Source organism: Sceloporus occidentalis, unplaced genomic scaffold (assembly GCF_023333645.1).
Source record: "Sceloporus occidentalis isolate IW3139 unplaced genomic scaffold, rSceOcc1.0.p SCAF_120, whole genome shotgun sequence".
Classification (NCBI taxonomy): Eukaryota; Metazoa; Chordata; class Lepidosauria; order Squamata; family Phrynosomatidae; genus Sceloporus; species Sceloporus occidentalis.
The window spans coordinates 130,148-156,273 of NW_028317100.1; the positions used below are offsets into that span (position 1 = coordinate 130,148).

The 26,126-nt window shown below is 41.8% G+C and overlaps 1 protein-coding gene across 2 annotated transcripts; it reads right to left on the bottom strand.

Moving 5' to 3' along the window:
• Positions 1 to 3,343: 3,343 nt before the first annotated feature.
• CRMP1 (collapsin response mediator protein 1) lies at positions 3,344 to 24,563 on the bottom strand. Of its 2 annotated transcripts, none has more exons than XM_089498466.1 (14): positions 24,525 to 24,563; positions 19,212 to 19,300; positions 18,833 to 19,017; positions 18,408 to 18,572; positions 17,960 to 18,021; positions 17,261 to 17,341; positions 17,095 to 17,163; positions 16,153 to 16,273; positions 14,269 to 14,425; positions 13,345 to 13,486; positions 11,928 to 12,098; positions 5,855 to 6,034; positions 5,241 to 5,406; positions 3,344 to 3,435 (listed from the first exon to the last, which is right to left on the bottom strand). In XM_089498466.1, the coding sequence occupies exons 1-14, from the start codon at positions 24,561 to 24,563 to the stop codon at positions 3,344 to 3,346; spliced, it is 1,719 nt and encodes a 572-aa protein (XP_089354592.1). The 2 variants fall into 2 exon arrangements, with proteins under 2 accessions (XP_089354592.1, XP_089354591.1); XM_089498465.1 differs by having other exon boundaries at positions 5,229 to 5,406.
• Between the last annotated feature and the right edge of the window lie 1,563 nt (positions 24,564 to 26,126).

Below are 26,126 nucleotides of genomic sequence, written 5' to 3' on the forward strand. Positions count from 1 at the left end.
AATTTACACATGATTTATTTTTAAAAAAAATGTTTATGAAGTGTTAGGGTGACTTCCAGTGGTCTCTTTTGGCATTGCCAAAGTTAATTTCTCTTGCTGAAAGGGAATATGTTAATAACTTATTTCTAAAGATGAATTAAAAGGGGTTTAGGTGGTCATATAACCCAAATAATCTACAAGACAGGAATACATTGGGCTCGACTCAATGACCTCTCTAAAACATCATTTGTTTTAATTAAATCGTTGATCGCCTCCTAAGCTCTTTTAAATCAGGCGTCCGTTGCCATACAATATATGGCGGACATTGACGCCTGGGGGAGGCTGCTGATTTCAGTGTTGCTAAATGCCTCAACATCATAGATCGCTTTCAACACCTGTTGACATGACAAGTGATGACACGCCAGGCACGTCACTTGTTGCCAAGGGGATGTTTTTCCGTGACATGCCTGGCATATCAAGAATTGATTATCTCAGAGTAAACCAAGCCAATTTGCCCCTGAAGCAAAGCCTTTTTTTCGCCAATTACGGCAATTTGTATGAATCCCCAAAAATCAGGAATGAAACAAAGCAAATAGCTCTGAATTTTCTTTCAACTTTTGTTAGGTCTTTCACTCTCATTCATTCTCTCTTACGCTCTCTCGGAATGCCACCCTACCTTCTCTGACAACCAATTCCCTGTCCCTGTCTCTGTGCCGAACAGCTCCGCTTCTTGTGTTGCAACTTTTTGTTCTTCCTTCTTCTCTCTTCTGCGGTCTTCCACTGCTCCAAAAAATCTTCTTTCTTCCTCCGCTTCTACATGGAGAACTGGGCAGGGACATGACCTTCCAGTGAACTTTCGCAAAATGGTGGAGCTTCTGGGCACAACCTCTTCCCCCTGTTCCTTCAACCTTGGTCACTGTCTCACACTCCAACTCTTATCAATCTGTAACTGCTGCTACTGACAAGTTAAAATGGTGTCAGCACATTTATATATCTAATGCTTGTCCCTCCCCTTGTAAATGCTGATTGGCCACAAAGTTTGTAATAATGTGAATGCACAAGTCTAATGTATGTATTTTATTTGGTGCCCGTATATTTATATTTCCGGGAAGGGGCTATGGGTAGATGTGTGAAAGGTCACCTATCCCCTGCAGCTGATGGTTCTCACTGTCCCATGTGGGACCTCTGTCTGCTGAGAAGGACTCCATTTTGGTGCTGTTTCTACCGCATGTTCTGCTTGTACCGGGGCTCTGCTCACTTATGTCTGCTTGTAGTAGGACTCAAGGATTTCTTGAGGGAGTTGTTGGGAAACGAGCTAGGTGACCCAATTTTTATTTACCTCCCTGTGTCAGAGCTGGGCAGGGATGTTCTGGAATGGTTTTAGGGCTTTAAGTTAGACTTCCCTGTTTCCCACGTAGGGACAACACTTTTGACTAACTAGTATTAGAGGAATGTAGAAACACTCCTTAGGGATATGCACTTTTATATATATGATTTTTCCCTTATTTTCAGGTTCATTTAATGTTGATTATATCTAAATAATAACCTCTGCTTGTGTTATATTCAGTTATATTAGGTATATTGTTAGATTATAGAATACTAAAACAAATCTACGTCTTGACGCTTATGTGCAGAACCCCTGCCGGCAGGACAGGCGGTGTATGAATGAAATGAAGATTCTTTGTAATGAGTCCCAGAATGTATTAGCCCAATGGGTCTAATACCGGCCCTCATGGAAACCTTGACTTGGCATTATTGAAAAATAAACTTAATTGAGTCACCAACATTCATGAAGGCATCAATTGTGAGTCATATCTGAGCACAGCAGAGCAGTCAGAGAGAGACTGGGGCAAAAGCACCCCCAGCAGCTTTCATCTGACCAGATATCAGGAGCCTTCTCTGCTCTTCTGTAATGATCATACCTGGGAACGCCACGGGAAGTGCTGCTTCTCTGGGTCACCACTGGGAAACTCTGGGTCGTGGAATCAGCGTTGCTGCATGCGCCACTTCCCCATCAACAATACAGTGTGTGTCCCACAACATCAGCAGGACCTCCTACCGGCAAAGGGGGGCTCCAGGTTGCTGGAGCCAAAAAGTTCTCAGGTATGGTAATGATCAGCATACATTGGACACGGCACTCGTTCTATAGCCACAGGGTAGTTAGGGGGTGAATGAGGCTATGAAGCTGCAACAGATTCACTGGCTCCGTTCTGCTAAGAAAAAAATACCACATGTGGAATTATGTGTTTATCACTGTCTGTCTACAGGGAAGATACTCAAATTTAATCAGGGCTCACTTTGGGCCCAGTCCTGAGCTCTGCCATCACACCTCCAGCTTACAGGAATGAATGGGAGGAACACCCAGTTACTCCATTTTGAGTCCTGGCAGTGGCTAGGCAACTCGTCGGTAGTACTAATACACAATATTTTTTTCTCATTTTGTAATCAATAATACATGTATAAATAATACACTGAAATAAAACAGACACTGTAGAACCATTTCCATGTCATTTATTTCACAAGCTCTGAATTCATTAACTGAATCACATCTAGAACTTCATACTTAATAAGTAAAAATGTGTGTGAATACAAAGAAAAATTTGTACAAAACTGTAAAAATCAGGTTGTGATTTGGAGTTAACAGTATCAAAACCTCAGGCAAGCAGTTTTTCTTTAAGCTAAATGATTAAAACATAGCTCAATGAGTGTTATTTCGCTAAAAATGTAAAACAGTGAAAATGGACCAAACTGTACAGTTAGGATGGGAAGTTGTAACGTTGTTTCATTAATGTTCTGAGCTGTTCTTAAAAAATACTAAATAATAATAATCAATTAAACGTGATACATTTAGCATCCTACAGTATACATAAAATTGTCCACATTTCATACATATCGGTGGCAAGATTGATCTTGTTGTTGTGTTAAGTTAGTCATGGGGATCTATGGAAACTCACAGGCAAAATTCTTATAAATAACAGTAAGCCATGCACTACCTACCCACCTACCCTACAAAGCTAAATGGTGCGAATGAATTAGCCACTGGCTACAAGACAAAGTTCCTACTCTAATACGGTGATGAATACAGTTCCATGCTGTAACATGTTGGGCACCGAAGCGGTATACATTAACGCAATAAGCCACTCGCAGTTCCGGGGCTCAAAGTGTTATGGTGGCTAAACAAACATGTGAGGTAAGTAGCTCCAAGCGGTTCACCACACTGAGATCACCTCTTCCTATACGAAAAAAAGACCGTTTTTCATATGTACCAAAAAATTGTGAGAGCAATAACACTGACACAGAAAGGAACATTGTTCCAGTGATGCTTTTACTTGTATTCTTCTTTTTTTACATTAATTCAGATGGGTCAACCAAGACTTGTAATGTTTGAACGACCTCCAGGTGGAGCAACAATACGATGTCCTGTGCGACGAGGGTTGGTGTCATCAATCTGGGCCCCTGCAATTAGGTAAAACAACGGGGTCATAAGTATAATATAAACATAAATATAACAAACACAAAGAAGTCCTAGATATGGTTTAGAATGCAGAAGATTTATTCAAATTAAATGTTTTAAATTTGTAAAGGGGATCTCCATTTTTTTTGAAACAAAGATAAGTATTTTCATTTAACTAACTTAAAGCGTTGGATCTCTTTCTGGTAACAGCATTTCACCTCTTTTGGTTGCCTGCCAGTAAGTTACTTATTTTCAAAATTAACATTCAGTAAATCCAAATAGGCAGTTAAAACTAGACATAAACAATTCTGGCCAGAACATTAAAACAATTAAAAACGTAATAAAGTGGTGGTATGTAAGGTGCCCAATAGCAACTCTAGAAACAACCACTAAATGATGCTACTGAAAAAACTAAATATATATATATATATATAAGATGCCAAAATACTGGAGTACTGCAGTATGCAATGATACTTGGGCTGCAACTAACAATTATTACATATATATTATTATATTTTTCAGAGAATTTGCTCTGAAAAAACCCTGATCTTGTATTTGATAAAATCGTTGACAATGATTTCCATTATCGATTATTATATACAGCCCTATATGATACTTTTTTATTTGATTAACATAATACTTAAGACAAGATTTCAAAAGTTTTCCTCTCTTCCTCAGGTATTGCTTCAGACCTGAAAAAGGGGGGGGAAACTATAAAAAAGCTTTTCCTTAAAGTTTACAAATGCGTGCAGAGACGGAGCGACAGGCACTCACACTGCCTGGTTGTTGTGAGCAGAGTTGTAGTTGGCTTCTTTTGCAGCCCAGGCAAGAATGGAAAATTGTGCCCCCCCACTTTTTCCCAGAGGTCATTTTATTGACACTGCCCTTACACACCTACCCATAAACACACATATACACATACACTGCCCTTACACAAACCTACCCATAAACACACATATACACATACACTGCCCTTACACAAACCTACCCATAAACACACATATACACATACACTGCCCTTACACAAACCTACCCATAAACACACACATATACACATACACTGCCTTTACACACTGCCTATACACAAACGTGCCCATGAACACACATATACTGCCTTACACAAACCTGACCATAAATACACACATATACACATACACTGCCTTTACACAAACCTATCCATACACACACATATACACCTACACTGCTCTAACATATGGCTTTCCATACACACATATACACATACACACACCAGCTTACAAACACACAAATACCTACACTGCTCTTACACACACCTGCCCATACACACTGCCCTTACACACATACTGACCTTATACACACATATATACACATACACTGCCCTTATACCCCTTTCTCCCCATCTCTTACCTTCCTCATCTTCCATCCTGTCCTTTAGTGCTCCATCATATGCGTCAGCTCTTGATGTCATATACCGGCGCTCTGCATCAATTGCCGTTGTGTAGTGATTAGGGAGCACAGAAGACGAGGTCTGAAGCTACAGACCTCACGCTCCCTAATGCTGGGCCAGTTAGAGGGGGATTGTGATCTCCCCAGCCAGCCCTCCTCATCAGGCACCCGCCGAGGAGGGCTGGTTGGGGAGATAACAATCTTATACCTGTCCCTGAAGACTGGCTCAGGGGAGGCGGCCTTTCCGCTCTCCCCCATCCCCTATATAAACGGTATAACTTTTTGGATATTGTAGATCAGTTGTTTTTAAGTGGATTAAGAACTAATCACAATGGACCTCAAACAATGCAATCAAAAGAGAAAACATAACTAATGGGTGTACCTGAAAGACTGAAATTAGATTGGTGAAGGTTTCTGATCGGAGGAGCCTGGACCTTGGAAGGGGAGGATTTCGCTGAAGGTGCCGGAGTTGCATACTTTGGAGTAGCTGGAACTTCATACACAGGTCCATCATACATTCCTCGGGACACTGCTTGCAATTCTAATACCTACAAAACATGCACCTATTAATTATTTTTTTAAGTAACGATTCGGCAGCCACATAACTGAAGGATGCATTTCAAGTTACTCATTCTCTCTAGAGGCGAATTGCTGTCCTCCCTCTTATTACTCCTATCATGCGTCCTTTTCCTGCAATCATGAATCCTGGGAACAAGAAGTGAAGATGTCTGCTGGTTTTATAACACAAATATATTCCTTATTTTATTTTGTGAATACTATTACATGATATATTTGGTGCACTGAACTCTAACACGTGGGAGCTGGGAGACTGGTAGATCCACTTTGAAACCTGAAAAAGCACGTCATGTAGTTACATTTAATAGATTTAAACATACTTCAGAGACAAAATCCTCCAGAAATGCAGAGATGTTTCCCCAGCCTGTATTTTAGAATACAAATCCAAACAAACGAGTTTCTAGAAGATTTGAATCATACCTTGTTCCTTGTTTTGATTCGCTGGTAAATGTATTCTGGGAAAGGTTTTCGAGGAATGAAGCGCCCCATGCCTTGGTTGACATGCAAGTTGCCATCTTCATATACAATCTTTCCTTGGCTAATTACTACTAGTGGGGCTCCTCTACACTCCATCCCTTCAAAGATGTTGTATTCCACAGCCTGATCAGCAAAACAATATTACATTATAATTTGCGAGGCTTCCTTTTGACTTAACTTTTTTTTTTTTTTATACATATATCAAGCAATACAGAAAATCTGCACTCATTCATACTGCTTATGGGAAATTAAATAATGACTTCATTATAATGACCTTATGTCACGTACCGGGCAGGGAGATCCTCCGGTTCTCCTGGCCGGCAACCGCAGCCGCCGCGAGGTAGGGGGAGACACCCCGCTTCGGCCCGGCAGCCGCAGCTGCCGCGTAAAAGAGGGAGACCCCCCACTTCGGATCAGCAGCTGCCGCGAAGAAGGGGGAGACCCCCCGCCTCAGCACGGCAGCCACAGCCGCTACTGGGGAGAGGACTCCCTGCCTCCACACAGCAGCCGCAACCGCTGCAAAGAAGGGGGAGACCTCCCGCCTCTGCACAACAGCCGCAGCCGCCGCGAAGAAGGGGGAGACCCCCCGCCTCTGCACAGCAGACGCAGCCGCTGGGAAGAAGAGGGAGACCCCCCGCCTCTGCACAGCAGAGGCAGCCGCTGCCACGGCAAGGAAGACCTACCTCCTTCACGCTGCGTTCCCAGCAGCTTCAGGACAGGTCCTGTCCACGTTCTTCTTCACGCCACCTAGTGGTGCCTACAGATACTACATCGACCTATATGGGGAGATTACGAAATCGCCAAACACAAGATGGCCGTGCAGGAAGTGACGTAACGGCAGTTTGAATATTTGGCGGGAAATCTCCAATTAGTGCCTAAACTCCTGTGCCTGTTTAAGAGACTTCCTGACTCAGACACATTGCCTTCTGATGGTCGTGCCTATCTCGGTAGTGCCTATCTCAGTACGCGTTCCTGTTGTTTACCTGTTATTTGACCTCGGCTTATTCCACGACTATCCTGCTCTCCGGTATCCTGACCGCTGCTCTCTGGACCATCCTTTGCCAGTCCTACCTGACTTTGGTGTCTCCTTGTACGCTGTGACGTGACAGAATCAGAAGGCCATCATGAGACCCGCTTCGGTAGGACAAGGGTCCACAGAGGCTCGATTCGATGGGATGGATCACCGTCTGGATCAATTTGCTCAAGCTCTTCAGACCTTGCTTCAGCGTACTGATCCTGCACAACGGGCGCCTCAACCCGTGGTGGCTCCTACTCCGCCGCCTATGCCAGTAGCTACGGTTCCTGCTCACCTACCTCCACCGCAACGCTACAATGGTGATCCTGCAACGTGTCTGGGTTTTTTGAACCAGTGCGAGATACATTTTGAACTGTCTCCATATGCCTTTCCTACTGAGCGTGCTAAGGTAGGATACATCATTTCGCTCCTTACGGATAAAGCCTTGGGATGGGCTTCGCCGCTCTGGGAGAGAAACGCTTCTACGTTGCGTTCCTATGCTGAATTTGTCTCTAGCCTACGAGCCGTATTTGACTTCCCGGGAAGGAGGACCACTGCTTCGACTTCGCTTTTTACCATCCGTCAGGGTTCCCGTCCGCTTCTGGAATATGCTATAGAGTTCCGGACCCTGATAGGTGAGGTGAACTGGACTAACGAGGCATTAGTGGCTGCCTTCCTTAATGGACTTTCCGAGACCCTCAAAGACGAAACTGCCGCCAGAGATTTGCCTACGGATCTAGACTCGGTGATTTCATATATTTCTCAAATTGATCTTCGTCTCCGTGAAAGGCAAGTACAACGTGAGAGCCTGAGGTTACGTGACAGAGGTGGGAGACCTACCACACGCTCTACGCCACAGTTCTCTCCTACCGCTACCCCCTATGACCCTCCTGAGGAACCGATGCAGTTGGGAGCCGCTCGAGTATCCGAACGTGAGAGGAACAGGCGGAGATGGGAAGGACTATGTTTTTACTGTGGTCTCTCGGGCCACCTCATCGGACACTCTCCCAGCAGGCCGGGAAACGCCCGCACCTAGGTAGGCCAGGGGAACCTACCATAGGTGTAGTGAATCCTTCCCCTAACGTTTTCACTACCCGTATGACAGTTCCGGTTCGTCTGGTCTGGGCCACTGGATTCGTCGATATGGAGGCTTTTCTCGAATTTTTGTGATCAGCAACACATTCCCACCCTATCCCTGCCCGTACCGTTGCCTGTGGAGGCCATTGATGGTAGACCGCTTCTTCCTGATCGGATTTCCCTCCATACGGTTCCACTCAACCTTGCCGTGGGCATAGTACACAGTGAACGCTTACAGCTGCTCGTGATCCGCTCACCCTCCATTCCCATCATATTGGGATTTCCGTGGTTGCATGTACACAACCCTGCTATGGATTGGACTACGACTCAGATCACCGCCAGGAGTGCGTTCTGCAAAGCTCATTGCCTCACCCCTTTGAAGCATGCCTCGGTGACAGCATCCTCGAGTGATACCTCTCTTCTGCCTGAGCCTTACCGAGACTTCGCGGATGTTTTTGATAAAAAAGAGGCTGAGAAGTTACCTCCACACAGGCCGTATGATTGCCCGATTGACCTGCTTCCTGGGACCATGCCACCCCGAGGTCGGGTTTATCCACTCTCCATCCCGGAGACCAAAGCTATGGAGTCGTACATGGAGGAGAATCTTCGCCGAGGGTTTATCCGCCGGTCTATATCACCCGCTGGTGCAGGCTTCTTCTTCGTGAAGAAGAAGAACGGGGAGGTTCGTCCTTGCATCGATTATCGTGGTCTGAACAAGATTACCAGGCGCAACACGTACCCCATTCCACTAATTTCTGAACTTTTTGACAGGCTACGTGGGGCCACTATTTACACGAAGTTGGATCTCCGGGGGGCTTACAATCTTGTCCGAATCCGCGCCGATGACGAATGGAAGACCGCCTTCAATACTCGTTCTGGACATTATGAATATACCGTAACGCCGTTTGGGCTGTGCAACGCCCCGGCGGTCTTCCAAGAATTCATTAATGATTGCCTTCGGGACTTTCTCCAACAGTTTGTCATGGTGTACCTAGATGACATTTTGATCTGCTCTTCCGATTTGCAGTCACATCGCACTCATGTGCCAATTATTACAGATGTTTCATCTGTGACTATTCTAAGGTTGCGGCTCCTTTGACGGCCCTTACTAAGAAAGGGGCTAACACCCTGGAGTGGTCTGCCGAGGCCATTTCCTCCTTCTCTCGACTCGAGACCAAATTCACCACCGCTCCTGTGTTACGTCATCCTGACCCTCGTCTACCGTTTGTTCTGGAGGTCGACGCATCCGAGTCCGGAGTTGGTGCTGTTCTGTCACAGAGGATCTCCTACAGTGGCCCTCTCCATCCGTGCGGTTACTTCTCCAGGAGATTCTCCCCGGCAGAGAGGAACTACGACATCGGGAACAAGGAACTTCTGGCTTTCATTCTTGCACTGGAGGAGTGGCGTCATCTTCTGGAGGGCGTTCCAATTCCCACATTGATTCTGACGGATCACAAGAATCTTCAGTATATTGAGACTGCCAAGTGTCTGAACGCTCGACAGGCCAGATGGGCTTTGTTCCTCTCCCGATTCTCGTTTGTATTGACTTATCGTCCGCGTTTCAAGAATGTCAAGGCTGCCTGAGCCTATTATACCTGCTACCAAGGTCCTCGCTGCTCTACACCTTCGCTGCCTGACCGCATCTCTGGATTACAAACCCGAGCTCCAGCCTCCTTGCCGGCTGGTAAACTATTTGTTCCTGCACACCTCCGTACCCGAGTACTTCGTCTGTCCCATGGGTCCAGAACTGCGGGTCACCCAGGGCTAGCACGCACCAAGGACCTCGTGTCCAGGACGTTTTGGTGGCCAGAATGGACTAAGGACACTGCCCTGTTTGTTCGTTCCTGTGTCAAGTGCGCTGCCAGGAGGCACCCCGCTGGGTTACTCCACCCATTGCCTCGTCCTTCGAGGCCCTGGACTCACATTGCCATGGACTTTATTGTGGAATTACCCAACTCGAGGGGCTATACTGTAATCCTGATGATCATTGATCGTTTTTCTAAGATGGCCCACATGATACCTTTGAAGAGACTACCCACGGCTTCCGTATTGGCTGACATTTTCATGCGGGAGATCGTCCGTCTTCATGGTGTTCCCACTGAGATTGTCTCTGACCGTGGTACCCAATTCACCGCACGTTTTTGGCACGAGTTCACAAGGGCGTTGGGTGTCACCCTGGCATTCTCATCTGCGTATCACACACAGTCTAACGGTGCAGCTGAGAGGGCTAACCAGCATCTTGAGCAATACCTGCGCATCTTCATTAATCACCATCAGGACAATTGGGTTGACTTACTACCATTTGCGGAGTTTGCTCGTAACAACGCTGTACAAGAGTCTACAGGAGAGTCCGCCTTCTACTGCGTTTACGGCCTGCATCCGCAACCCTTCCCTGGAGCTTTTCCGAATTCGCCTGACCCACAGCTGGAGGAGCGGCAGGCTAATATCCAGTCTACTTGGGCTTCGGTGCAGAGGGCTTTGGAGCTGGCTGGTGGTCGTCAGGAACTTCAGGGCAATAAGAGGCGTTCTGGCGCTCCTGCTTACTCTCCTGGGGACAGAGAATGGCTGTCTACTAGATACCTGCGACTCAGAGTTCCCAGCATGAAGCTGGTGCCACGTTTCATCGGCCCGTTTTCGGTTGTCTGCCGGGTGAATCCGGTTGCCTATGAACTTTCCCTGCCACGGACACTCCGTATTCCTCGAGTTTTTCACGTGTCTCTATTGAAGCCATTGGTCTGCAACCGTTTTTCTACTAGACCCTCTGCTTCGGAGAATTGTGCCGGGGATACTTCTGGGCGTATTCCTCAAGCTATCCTCGACTGTCGCAGACAACAAGGGAGTCTCCAATATCTGGTTCATTGGAGGGGACTCGGTCCAGAGGATCGTTCCTGGGTTCCTGAAGCTCGATTCATGCTCCCCATCTCGTGCATGCATTCCATGCTAGAGGTCACGTTGTCCTGGCAGGAGTCGCCCTGAGGTCGCCCCTTTAAGGAGGGGTACTGTCAGGTACCGGGCAGGGAGATCCTCCGGTTCTCCTGGCCGGCAACCGCAGCCTCAGCTGCCGCGAAGAAGAGGGAGACCTCCTCTGTAGGTAGGACAAGGGTAGACAAGGGTCCACAGAGGCTCGACTCGATGGGATGGCTCACCGTCTGGATCAATTTGCTCAAGCTCTTCAGACCTTGCTTCAGCGTACTGATCCTGCACAACGGGCGCCTCAACCCGTGGTGGCTCCTACTCCGCCTCCTATGCCAGTAGCTACGGTTCCTGCTCACCTACCTCCACCGCAACGTTACAATGGTGATCCTGCAACGTGTCTGGGTATCCTGACCGCTGCTCTCTGGACCATCCTTTGCCAGTCCTACCTGACTTCGGTGTCTCCTTGTACGCTGTGACGTGACACCTTAAGGCTAATTTAAATAATTGTAGGCAATCATCAATATAGAAGGTAGGCAAATGTGCATTTACAGATATCATGTCTGTGTTTCATTGTATGCCTTGTTTTATCAAAGGAGTCACAACGCCTATTCATTCATCCTCTAAATTGTGACTTATTTACTAGGAATACTGATGTCTTCTCAATAAATTACCAAATTACATGGTAGCCTAAGTTAGCATTTGGTGACACACGCTGTGATCACTAATACATATGAGGGATACATCGTTGTCATTGTGTCAAGTGTCTTGAAAGTTACATTCCAAATAGCCAAGAGCTTCTGATGATTGCAGGTGGGTCGACCAACTATAAATTTCATAGTTCCTCATTGCATTTACAGTTGGCCATGGAAACTCACTAGGCTTTAACACAAGTCCAACTTGACTCTACTCAATAGCTAAAATGATCAATGTTAAGGATATTGAAAGCTGGTGAGCCAAACTCACCAACCATACCCATACTTTTCATTAACACGTGTCTGATGTACTTACGGATTTGTGACTTTTGGCAGAAATAGTCTTGACCTTGTCAGGATCCCAGATAACAACATCTGCGTCAGAGCCCACAGCAATTCGCCCTTTCCTTGGGTACAAATTAAATATTTTGGCAGCATTTGTACTGGTAACCGCAACAAATTGGTTCTCGTCCATTTTACCTGAGGCCTAAAAAAATATAATTCAGTAATTATCAATTTGCAAAGGTGGCACAGACCAATCTGTACAGATTAAAAGCGCTCACAATATTTAAAGGGACCCCCCATACCGTCTGTAACAGTGCAAATGCAACACGTGAAAAATAAAATAATAGCACACACCACGCTTAAATAATTACAAACCATTTTCCCAGAAAGATCATCTATTATGAATACACAGAAGAAGGTAGAGTGCACGCAAGCTCCCCTGTAGTATTTATTAGTAGCAAAAAAATCAAATTTTGTCCATATAAAATGACATACACTAAAATGTTATCACTCACTACTGCTAAAATAGTAAACGGTTTGCAGGATAAACATTATCTGGAAAGACTAAGAGGCTTGGAGGCGAGAAAACAAAGAGGGAATGTGAGAGAAACATTTAACCCCTTCATGTTGGTCTCCTTTTACATAATTGACGTACCCAAACACATTACGCATTTTTTTCAGTGCGATTAGGGCCTTAAAAAAATAAATAAATATATATATATATATATATATATATATATATACATATACTAAAATAGAAAAAAAAACACATTTTATGCAATTTTGCTTAGGATTTCTTCTACACTGTAGATGCCCTGATATATTACATATATAATCAATTTCATATGAGGAGTAGTGAAGGTTTTCATTTTTATAAATTATTTGTTAACTATAGTGGTAATTTCATTTGTAATGATTTTTCATTAATGTTTTATTATTTTTCATTTTTTTGCACTGTTCCCAGTGAAACATGGATAGAGATCCTGTTGGGGATACCAGTAATATCATTGTAACATCACTGGGCTTCCTAACATTATTTTTTAAATGTATTTATCCTATTTTACTTTTCTTAATTATATTTCATATATAATAATATATATATTTATTTATTTATTTATTTTTATTATTATTTTTTCCCCAACAGAGAGAAACACTTTGGTTTTGGGGCATTAAGTGGTTAAATACATAAAGGCATGTATACAGGAGGGAAGTTTACTTTAAAAGAGGGAAACTATTAGAAGTGATAAATGTTTAAATTCAGTGAGCTCATTTAAGCATGCATTGGCTAGCTATGTGGCAGTCCTGATTAAAAAATCAGACCAAGGATTAAGGTTTGTGTCGTTACAGCAGGAAAAGATGGCTGATTAGATGGGTAGAATTATGCCTATTTGTCCTCAGAGTTTATGTTTCTATGTTTCATGATCGTGCTTAGCGATTTAATATCTTACCACAGCCTTGTCCCAAACAATGGCCATCCGTTCCTCAATTCCATTGACTCCTTCTGGAATCAGAGTAAAGTTGTCCTTCCCTATAGCTTTCTGAGCAGTGCTATAAGAACAGTGACCGCTTCCTGTGACCTGTAGATCTCCACTGCAAGAAACATAGAGATATCTGCGAAACCTGGTGAATTTACTCTCCATTAACATTGTGATAGAAAGTAAGCATTCATTTTCCACGAGAAGCAACAGTCCCTTTTTTTGTGACGCATGACAATAAACTGGTCCTAGGCTAAATTTTACTTCTTATTTCTCAGAAGGGTTTGGACGTTTAACAGAACCAGGAATTATTTTTCTAATGCTGCATTTAAATTAAGCAGTAAGAGTTAGTGGAACATGATCCTTTCCCTGTATCTACAAATATTTTTTCAGAAATATTTGATTTAATTGGGATATTGGATTTTTAAGCATTTTAATCAAGCATTAAATTGTCTCAAATTTAGTGCACACGCAGAATCTTTCTCCTTTACTGGACAATCTATTATTAGTCTTCCGTTTATCAGCATATTGTCTGACTGGCACTGTGCATTTTGGCCAAACATCTCCACTTTGGAATGCTCCAGACCAGCAAAAACCTCAGCTTTTATAGAGGTGGTCACACTTGCTGATGATCAATTAATCAAGGGCATTTGATTAGCAGCACCTGTCTACTACTTAGCATCTTAATTCCCAGGGAAGCAGAAAAGGTGTACTTTGTTTTTTACACATGGCTTCTCCATTTTGGCTTCATTTTTGTTGAATAAATCATGACACGGTGTAATATGTCATGTGTTTTTGTACATCTGAGGTTGCAAATGACTGCAAATATATATATATATATATATATATATACACACACACACATTGCAAACCTGTATAATCCCCATGTGTCCTTACCATGCAAGCAGAGAGTTCAGATACTCTGGTGTTGTGGGGTCTGGGCTGAGAGGAGGAGATGTTACGAAGGCTGCAGCTTTGGCCCAGTTCTTACTCCAGTAGTGGGTACCATCTGTTCCTAAACTTGCAGTAATTGGTTCTCCAAATACTAAAGCACCTTAAGTGAGCATAAAATTACGCTAGTTAAATATTGTTCTACAACTGCAGTCATGCTGAAAAAGAACATCCGCTAAATTGTTCCAAAGAAGTCAGTGATTCCAGCGAATACGTTTAGCACATGTTGCTATTGTATAGCCTTAGAACAAAACCGCTGCTTGGGCTGGGGGAGAATGTGTGTATGTGGGTAAGTAACTGGCTCAGTGATAGGAAACAGAGGGTGGTTATTAATGGTACATACTCTGAGTGGGTTACTGTTGCTAGTGGGGTACCACAGGGGTCAGTTTTGGGTCCTATTCTTTTTAATATATTTATTAATGACCTTGTAGAGGGATTGCATAGTAAAGTATCAATCTTTGCAGACGATACTAAGCTCTGTAACGTGGTTAACACAATAGAGGACAGCGCACGATTACAAATGGATCTGCATAGGTTGGAGGCTTGGGCTGGGATGTGGCAGATGAGGTTCAACACAGATAAATGTAAGGTTATGCACATGGGGAAGAAAAATCCAGGCTGGGAATATGTATTAAATGGGAAAACACTGGGGACGACTGACATGGAAAAGGACTTAGGAGTTTTAGTTAACAGTAAATTTACCTGTAGCGACCAGTGTCAGGCAGCTGCTGCTAAGGCAAATAAAATCATGGGGTGCATCAAAAGGGGCATAGATGCCCACGACAAGGAAATAATTCTACCCCTGTACAAGTCACTAGTCAGACCACACATGGAATACTGTGTACAGTACTGGGCACCAGTGTACAAGAAAGATATAGTGGAGCTGGAGAGGGTTCAAAGACGGGCAACCAGAGTAATAAGGGGAATGGGAGGACTACAGTACCCAGAAAGATTATCAGAATTGGGGTTATTTAGTTTGGAAAAAAGACGGCTTAGGGGGGACTTAATAACTATGTATAAATATATAAGGGGACAGTACAGAGATCACTCCCAGGACCTATTTATACCCAGGACTGTATCTATAACAAGGGGACATCCTCTACGGCTGGAGGAAAGAAGGTTTCTACACCAGCACAGACGGGGGTTCTTTACAGTAAGAGCGGTGAGATTATGGAACTCTCTGCCAGAGGAAGTGGTGATGGTAAACTCAATAAAAGAGTTCAAAAGGAGCCTGGACGTGTTTCTTGAAAGCAATAATATTACAAGTTATGGATATTAGATTAATAGGGACAGAATGTTGATCCAGGGATTTATTCTGATTGCCATATTTGGAGTCGGGAAGGAATTTTCCCCCTGGTATGGGGCAATTGGCATCTGCTTCATAAGGGTTTTTTGCCTTCCTCTGGATCAACACAGTAGGGACACAATATGTATATAGGTTGAACTTGATGGACTTTGGTCTTTTTTCAACCTTATGAACTATGTTACTATGTTACTATGTTACTTTCAATTAAAATTCACCGCTTGTCTAAGCAGATAAAAGCAAACATCCAGGCAGCCGATAGAGATCAATGGAATTGAACACTTGGGTTTAATTAAGCTGCACTAGCCATTAAAATGTGTCCCGATTCCATTGAATTGAACTTAAATATTCAACATTCATATTTAAATATCTCTAATTCAACTTATTGTCATTGTTCTACATGTAAATCTGGCTTAAACATTTCTCATTAATTTTGGGAATAGAATATATTTTATGAATTTCATTTTGCCATATTATTGATAAGAATAATAAAAACACCATTAAAAAGATTAATAAGAATATCTTACCTTTCTTTCTGGCTTGTGCAATAACATCAGCGGAACTCCTGCTCATAACTTTTGTTACGTACACAGGGCAGTTGATGCGACTCGCTATTGTAATGGCTCGGAAGACGGCTTCTGCTTCAAGCTTTAAGAAAGAAATATAAAGAAGAAGAAAATAAATTTGATTATATAATTATAATGCTATATGTTGTTAAGACACACATGCTATGACTAGTCCTAAATCGGGGGGTCCATGGTGAGATCTTGCTCAAACTATGGCGCTGTCATTTGTTTCTTTTATTTCTTTTGATCCATGTTATACATGCATTGTATACCATTCCCATCATATGTCTTCTGATGACCGTTGTAACACTACTTTCGGTATGCCATTTATTCTTCGTATGTGGTCACAATTGTTTTTTAATAAAAGGTGAATTGAGAAAAAAATAAAAAAATAATTTTTATCTCTACTGAGCAGTAACTGGAGCTCCTGGCCACCAGGGCAGGGTAAGAGGTCCCACCATGGGCGGATGTCACATGTGCAAGGAAGCAAATGGGGTACAGAGCCATTGCCAGTGGGCAATAAGTGCGTTACTCACCGTGCATCTGCCGCACCTGTCTCATAAAAATGACGGCTCTGCATCACATTTTGCTCACTGCCACATTAACCATTGGGCACATTTGTCAACCTCTGGAGGCCACCGCTGCTTATGGATAGTCCAGGTGCCCCAGATGTAGCCAGGAGGTGAGCTCTCATGTAACATGACCCTCAAGTAGCTGCTGCTGTGGCTTGTAGGGAGGGAGGGTACCTAAGATCTGTTGTGTGTGTATATGTATTTATATGTGTGTGTCCTCCTATGCACCACTGGGAGTCTTAATTTGTCACTGATTTGGTAAACTCTTGTTCTGTATTTGCTAAAAAAATTGTATTCCAAAGTGAGAACTCAGAGAACGTTATCACCGTACCTCTTCTGGTCTACTGAGAGCGTGGCCCTCGGGTCCAGTAATTCCCATCTCTAATATTCGTTTTTGTTCCTGTTCATAAGAAACAAATGTATATAATATAAGAAAGAAGTACTGATTGTAAACACACAGATGAGCGATCTACATGTTTTTTTTATTTTATACATACCTGAGCTATTAAATCACCATTTTCAGCATGGACAAGGATTGCAGCACCAAGACCCTTGAGGAAGGTGAAGATTTCATACAGCTAGGAAGATAAAATATAAATATATATTAATAGATAGCAGGACATACCATTAAGAATACTCTAATTGAGTTTACTATCACTGATGTGTACTTCATGGATAAATGACAGGATACACACTGAAGGGCAAGTGGGTTGTTCTATTTACTATGCCAGATGAATAGTTACAAATGCATTAATTAAACTTAATCGCATTAAGCCTTTATTGATTATACATCAATTCAATCAGCTTTGATGTTAAAAAGTACATATGACTCAATGAGTAGAGTATTGGGTGAGCCTGGGCTGCATGGGCTGCACGCTCTTTGATCTCTTTAAGCTGGTAAAAAGATATATATATATATATATATATATATATATATATATATATATATATATAACATGTATTTAAATTAATTAAAAGTTTCATTATAACCGTATAGTTTAAAAATGATGTTACAAAGGCAGTGTCAAGAATACAAGGTTAGGGCATACTTTGGTCCACCTCTGGTTCCTGTTACCTCTGCTTCAGTTGTAGTAGTAATTTTTTAAAAGGAACAGTCACACTTCCCATACAATGTAAATATATTCATTCTGGTTTCTGATAAGTGTAATAATTGGAAAAAAATATAATTGAAGTACCTGGCTGTCTGACATTTGGTATAAATCTTTGTAGGCCATGTATACCTGAAAAGAATTGACGCCTGTTCCAAAGACAAGAACAGAAGTTAGGAAGAAAGTCATGTAATACTGTATCCAGAGTACCCATCATACAGTCGCTGGCGTTTTCCAGCTGTTAATGAGATCTTAACCATATTGTCCATGTGTTATAACTGTCTCAATTTTGATACTAGGTTTTGTTAATTATTATTTTATTTTAGGAGTGGACCCTTTCCATGGACCATAAATACAGATTGATGGCTTTGTTGATCTTCGCTGGATGGGGGTGCATGTATCTATAATAACCCAATTAAGCCTGGCAAAGTAATATATGAATAATTGCTAAATTAATTATTTTCCTCCTAACACATTTTGATAGTAGCTCCCATCGAGTTAAATGCTGGAGACTCCTGGTTTTACGTTACCATACCTTTATCTTGGACAAGAATGTCCAGCTCCTCTCGGATCCCATCGTACCAACTGGTAATGTCCACGTGAAGGGAATAGTCACAGCAGGATTTGGTGTCAGCCACTTCATGCCACTTTTCAAAAGAGGCCAAAATATTTGATCCGGGATCAGGAACCACATGGTCAACTAAGATGTAAGTTAAACAAGTAACAAAAAAAAAGATATTTCAACAATTAACAGTGAGGATACATGCTAAGTTTACATCTTTTACATCTTAGACCTTTGAGGTCTTAGAGATACAATCTTGTTTTATTTTTCATGTTAGATGTAGCCAGTTTTTCATTTTCAATGTTACAATCCTGTTCCTTGGCCCTTCTGCAGCTCACAGATTCAGAATATCCTCCCAAAAACCCAGCAAGTTGGGTTTTCAACCAAATCATACTTACTGATCATGGTGGTGCCACCAGCTACAGCTGCTTTTGTGCCTTGGTAAAAGTCATCTAGCGTTGTCATACCCAAGTAGGGCTTCTGTAGGTATGTATTTACATCAATCCCACCAGGAATGACCATGCGTCCATTAGCTTCAATAGTTTTCACTCCACCAGGAACGATTAGGTTCTCTCCTATTTGTCTAGAAGATGATATTTAGATGACACAATGCACTGTGTGTGTTGCTGAATTAAATAATATGGCACGCATTTATCAACAAAACATTTGTCTTTGGTTATCTAAACCAGTCCAACACTGCGGTGGAGTGTGATCAACCAGCTGGAGTGGTGAAAACGAAGATGTGTGAAGTATCTCAGACATTCAATGTAAACCTACTTTATAAGGCCATCTTCGAGGTAAACATCTGCATAGAAAGACTGGTCATCATTGATGATCCTTCCTCCCTTAATGAGAAGGCGATCACTCTGAAAATGTGAAAAAACAAAGTTTGTGAAGTATAACTAAAAAGCACAGTGTTATATATGCAGAGCCGGCCTTAGGCGTTGTGGCGCCCTGTGCGGACTACTCCTCTGGCGCCCCCCCTTCAAACTACCCGCCCTCTCTGCCCCTTCAAACTACCCCCCCATGCCCCTTCAAACTACCGCCCCTCAAACTACCCCCCCTGCCCATTCAAACTACACCCCCCCTCTGCCCCTTCAAACTACACCCCCCTCTGCCCCTTCAAACTACACCCCCCTCCCTCTGCCCCTTCAAACTACACCCCCCTCCCTCTGCCCCTTCAAACTACACCCCCTCCCTCTGCCCCTTCAAACTACACCCCCCTCCCTCTGCCCCTTCAAACTACACCCCCCCTCTGCCCCTTCAAACTACACCCCCCCTCTGCCCCTTCAAACTACACCCCCCCTCTGCCCCTTCAAACTACACCCCCCCCACTTACCTTGTTGCCGGAGTCCTGCGGTGAGAGCGGGAGGCATCCGTCTTCTCGCTCTGCTGCGGTGCCGGCATTTCATGTTGAGAGCCGGAATAGTCCGGCGCTCAACATGAGATGCCGGCACAGCGACGGAGTCACGGAGAGTAAGGGGCGCCGAGCGGTTGCCGAGAACTTCACGAGCAACCGCTCGGCGCCCCTGACCGGGACTTAGATTTAAGCATCGTTTTTTTTTTAAACTTTATTTAACATGAATGATGTTAAATAAAGTTTAAAAAAAAAAACACAAAAAAAAAACTGATGCTTTAATCTAAGTCCCGGTCAGGCGCCCCTGCAACCATGGCGCCCTGTGCGGTCGCACAGGTCGCACACCCCTAAGGCCGGCCCTGTATATATGCCACGTATATGTCTACACTGATACAAGCTAAACCTAAAACATGCGCATTATATACCAAACGTGTCCACGAGCCATAATCTCAAAGGTCAGTTGATAAAACACTTTAAGGTGGATTGTAGTGTCTTGCTCCGCTCTGTAAGCACCATAAGGAAAATAGACATTATGATGAAAAATATCTTCAGCTCCAAAGAGTGCAGTCGCTGAATAGTGATGTCATACATGTGATGTTGAAAATTGGCTCAACTTACAAAGTTAACATAAGTATTTGTGTTAATGATCCTGGAGACTTAGTACTTTTTCATACATAGCATGTATACATTGAGAAAGGGCTTTTTCATGTTGACATACGTAAAGCCAGAGTCACAAAATGTGGCTTCGGCAAGGACGTTTGTCATCATTTGTGGTGCAATTACTTTGCACACTATGTCACGTGATGCAATCAGTGCTGTGTTCTAATCTCCGAGAGGCTTCCGAGTCTTGTGAGAATTTTAGTGACAATAATAAATATATATCCCTTACAACCACAGGGCACTAACTAAAAGGGTATACAAGCATAGTGGGAGACCAGCTTCAAGCTCGCGGCTACTTATTCGGTAAGTTTGGCTCTGCAGTTTGAGAGTAGTCTAGCTGTGACTCCAGTCCATGCACATGAATCACATTAAGTTTCACCGGTTGACAAAATACTGTAGGCAAAGTGTCTTAATATATCGAAGCTGGCGTTTCTGGAGATATAGGTGAAGGTGCAAATACTGCCACCACAATCCTACAGAATAAGCAGGTATTCAGACCGGCGGAAGAAGCAACCCAACTTGTTCATCTGAGAAGACTCATTAACTATGACCAACAATCTATCACCGACCCCGATTCTATTACATATTATACCAGTGAAAAGTCACTCTTTCGAGATCTTGACAAGGAAACTGTTACGTATATATTTTTTACGTATATATATAGAACGCAGAACACGCATGAGAGCTGATTTGAATAGAATATTAACGGATTCCTAGTCAATACTCAATATCCTGAAAAAGTGCCTTTTATTTTACCGCAGCCAGTATGATAACCGAAAACATTATATTATTCAAAAACTGGAACAGTTTTAGGAAACATTTTTTTTAAATATATTTTTATAATCTAATTATAAAAAAATATTAATAATAGTAATAGTAGTCTACTTAGTGTGTTTCATTCTGATGCCGTTATTGATGCTGTAATTATCATTGAAAGCCTTGGCTAGTTTTGGGGTGAAAATCTCAGTATAGTTATATAAACAGAGCTGGGCCCGGGGCCAAATCTATCAAGTTTAGCAGAAATTAAACAGGAGTCATTGTTCACATGTAGTTTACTAATATTCCTTATCTAATGTATCGGTTCCCCTTAGTCCGTCAGTTCTAGTTTCGTCGGACCCCTTGCATGGCTCTATATAAATAAAATATAATAATAATAATAATACAGAGTAGGGTATTTACCAGGATAATACGTGATTCTGAGTAATAATATTTTCGAATGAATAATCAGATCTGCCCAGAAGTTACAGATGTATTAGGAAGAAAACAAAGGGCAGCACACCGTACAAATGATTAAAACATGGAAATGCCAAAAACGGATCAGTGCCAAAGAAACGTCGTGGTGTATTTCTGCCAGACGCTGGTTTGGAAAACACTTTAAGTCGACATCCTAACGGTTATTACGCCGAGAGAACGGTTATTACGCTGAGAGAAGCATTTCACTCCCTGAATCACTTTACTCGCAGCTCACGGTGACAAAAATAAAGTGATAATTTATTTAAATAAGTGAATAAAATGGAGGGATAGAAGCAACTAAAATAGGACAACGGAGGGCGGTTACCATAACAGTATGAACAGAAATTAAAGTCTTGTGTCTGATGAATAAAAAAGAAGAACCTTCAGTTTTGTTTTATTTTAAACTGAAATTTGGTAATAATCATCATAAAATCACAAAACGACATATACGTTACTTGCCATTCATTTGAGATAACGTGAGATAACGTAACGCTTGGATGTAATAAAAGGAAGTTTTACATTATTGATAGAGTGGTAGATAGATGGAACAGCCTCCCAGCAGTAGTGGTAGATGCTCATACATTGAGGGAATTTTAAAAAATGCATGCTGTAGACATAAAGCTATCGTGAATTTAAAGACAGGACCAGGGACTGATTAAGGTCTGAGTTTTTACATCCGGAAACAAATGGGCAGACAACAAGGGCCGAATGGGTCTAAGTCAAAAGCTCCAGGGAATGCGTTAGTTAAATCCTTTGCAGCCCTATTTAGCCGGAACATGCGCGCCATCATCTTTGCAGCAGATTAACTCAGTTTTTCCAGACATGTAAGCAACGGCCAACTCGCTCTAAATGGAGATCTTCCTGTCTTCTTATAAAAGCAGATTTATGATTTCTTTCAATTATTGTTTATTTAAATATTAAATAGAGCGGGGAATTTGAAGACCAATATAGGGGAATGGAGTAAAAATGGCATGTACTTATTATTTAATTACACTTATTTTAAAGCTTAAGTGAAACCCTGTTAAAATACCTTAATGCTGCCTATAGCCATGGACCGCTTTTCACTATAATGCCCCTCACATGACCACTCATGCATTTCAGATGCAGCACTGCATGTGTGCTTGCATTTATAGCTTAAATGCATTATTTGCTGCAATTGACTATTCACACATTATATATATATGAGATACTATGAGAGGGAACTGTTACTATGAGAAGTCCTATATGAAATAAGAATAAAAAGAGATTACTGCATTTATGGCGATGCTATGGCAACATCATTTCTAAACCTCATTTAGGTTTATGGACCATGTGATCGAGCAGAAGGGAACCCAATCTGGCCAGACAGGATTAGCTGGGTCCTAAGGAATTCACAGAAGCATTAAAAGGGATGAAATACAATGGATTCTGCTAATAGTTGTTTTTTTTTGCCAAGGTTTAGTGTACTGTATACAGTATATCGTTTAACTGTTTATGTGCCAATGAGAAGCCAAGGAATATTCCTATCTTGGGTATCTCTGTTCGTCTAATTTACAGTGGGACCATTTAATGGTTTCATCTTTTTCAAGAAAAAAATTAACCACAGTGGTCTCCAACTCAATGCACATCCCTATTATTATTCATATCATTATAATTGATGAGTTCTCCAGCCCCTTTTAAATTTGCTGTTCATTGAAACATCAGTGGGGAAAAAGTAAATACATAATTTTGCAATTAATGGGTATTTAACCGCTTCAGTTCCAAAGGGGAGCAAAAAACACAGTATACGGTTTATAAAAATGTATTTTTTTCCCAAAGACAAATTCTGTATCCGGCTACCTGGTCTCTAATGTGCTTTTCCTATGGCATCCAAACAAAACATCAATAGGCAGTTAATATCTGTCTGTGATTGTTTTATCTGCTTGTCTGTCATAGTAAATTAATCTTTGAGAGGCAGGGATGCCGGAAAGTTGGTGCGATGTAACGTATAAGAGATTGTCTGTGCATTTCCATTTCAAAGGGGGTATTAAATCCATTGTCCCAATTTCCCTGTGATTCCTTCTTCAATGTCTTCCTATGGGTTGATTCTAATAATAGATCAGGGGGTGTTGTCTCTATCATGGCGCCTGGTGCTCTTTGAATAAGAGGCATTATGTAAGAAGATGATTTTAAACACAACTATTATTAACAATAGTAATGCATGGATTGGAACATTGTATCAAACAAAGAGATCATAACATTCCATTCTAAGTAAAAAATGAGTTTCTTTCTTACACTTAAAATTTGGTAAGCTCAATTGAAATATCAGTCCATCCTTTAATATGTGAGTTCATATAAGCTTGTTTATCACTCTGGAAAACACAGGGTTAAAATGCAGACAATTGCAGACAACAGAGGTGGCTGACAAGTAGATTCCCCTAATCGATCATTGGGCTTGTAAATAAGGAAAGCAAATCCTCCAGATCTCATCAGATACAATCCCCACTGCCCCAGTAAGAGTAATGATGTAGCTGGGTCTGCCAGTGTGTGCAGCACATCTGCCCAAACATGTTACCCCTTTCATACAGACAAAGAGGGCAGTTTGTTCTTCTAAGGGAAGAGGAGATTACTGTAGGGCATGGCAGGCAGGAGACACAACAGTGTGTTACAGAAAGCACAACACCTCCCTGTCCTCAGACACAGGCAATAACTATCACTTTCCTATCTGTCACCCCTAATAACCCACCCACCCCTCACTGGGGTGACAGCACCTAGGCGCTGTGACTTGCCCCATCCTGCGCTGTCCACCAATACTCATTGACTACAACAAAGGACAGGGACGTGGTGCTGAAATCCCACTTCTTACCCCATCTGCCTCTTACCGTGATGTGAGGGATGCTCTTCTTCCCTTGGTAAGACATGATTATTCTTGCACCAACAAAGAAATCAGGAGTAAAAAATAAAAATAAAGGGAAATTGTCTTTTTTTTAGTACAGAAATAAAGGGTTATTAAAAAATATCTGCCACCTATTCGGCTGCAGTGAAGCAGGGAAGAGCCTCCCCTAGAGATTGCTTAGAGCTCCTCCTAGAGGTAACAGCGCGTCATTACAGCACCGAGCATGCCTTCACCAGCCTATGCTCAGCCCAGGAGCTCATCATCGTGCATCATGCCACAAACAGGCAGCCCATGTGAACATGCAGGAAAAATGGGCAGGATCCTCCTCTCTGATACCCAAAGACCCCATTAAGAGATGTGAATGGCCATATCTAACAGACTACTAGGACAATAGCAAAGTACTGGGAGTGACATTGTTTCATACACAGCTGATCAGTGCAGAGCAAAGGGAAGCATGTGTTTTCTATGTAGGTCATGGGTATTTTATTGTTTCCTTTCTCTTTCACCCCTCCTCCACTCTTGTCTCAGAGGTTTAGCAGCACATCCCTTAGTTATAGCCTGGCCTTCAATAATGGCATATGAAAACTCCTTATTGTGAAGGCATTTGAAAACCAGGCTACAGCTAATACAGTAAAATGACATTTTAAAAAAAACAAACAATAAAATAAAAAAAAACAATAAAATACCATCAGCTATCAGACTACCACTAAACGGCTAAATGTCCTGCGCTATAAAAAAAAACCAATTACACCACAATAATAAATATTACTTATTACAATAAACCCGCTGTGTGTATGCGGACATTGGTAAAATATTGTAATATATATTTAGCGGGAACTGTGTAAAATGTATAAAACAATAAATACATAACTGAATAAATTTTTAAAACAAATACATAACTGTAAAACGTATAAAACAATTAATACATAACTGTGTAAAACATATTAAACTATCTTTATAAAAGATATTTAAAGATATTCAATTATATGTAGTGATATAAGATATGTCTAAGTCAGTCCATACAGGTGGAAAGATCTATTACTATTATTATTATTATTTATTTTTTTATATAATGCCACCATATTCTGCAGCGCTGTACAATGGGTAAAGAGGACATATAAAGTAGTGTATATTAACATAACACATAACCTTGGCAAAAAAAAAAACTATTAACATAACATTTGATCTATCTATCTATCTATCTATCTATCTATCTATCTGTCTGTCTATCTATCTATCTATCTATCTATCTGTCTATCTATCTGTCTATCTATCTGTCTAACTATCTATCTATCTATCTATCTATCTATCTATCTATCTATCTATCTATCTATCTATCTATCTATCTATCTATCTATCTATCTATCTATCTGTCTAACTATCTATCTATCTATCTATCTATCTATCTATCTGTCTAACTATCTATCTATCTGTCTATCTGTCTATCTGTCTATCTATCTAGTTAAGAGGCAATAGTATAAATGGTTCCTGGAATTATTTGGTGTTTCTATATCTAAAATATATATCTCTTTATGAACTTTAACTCACAAGATACACTGTGTATTTTTTTTCTTAAAAGATCCAATAT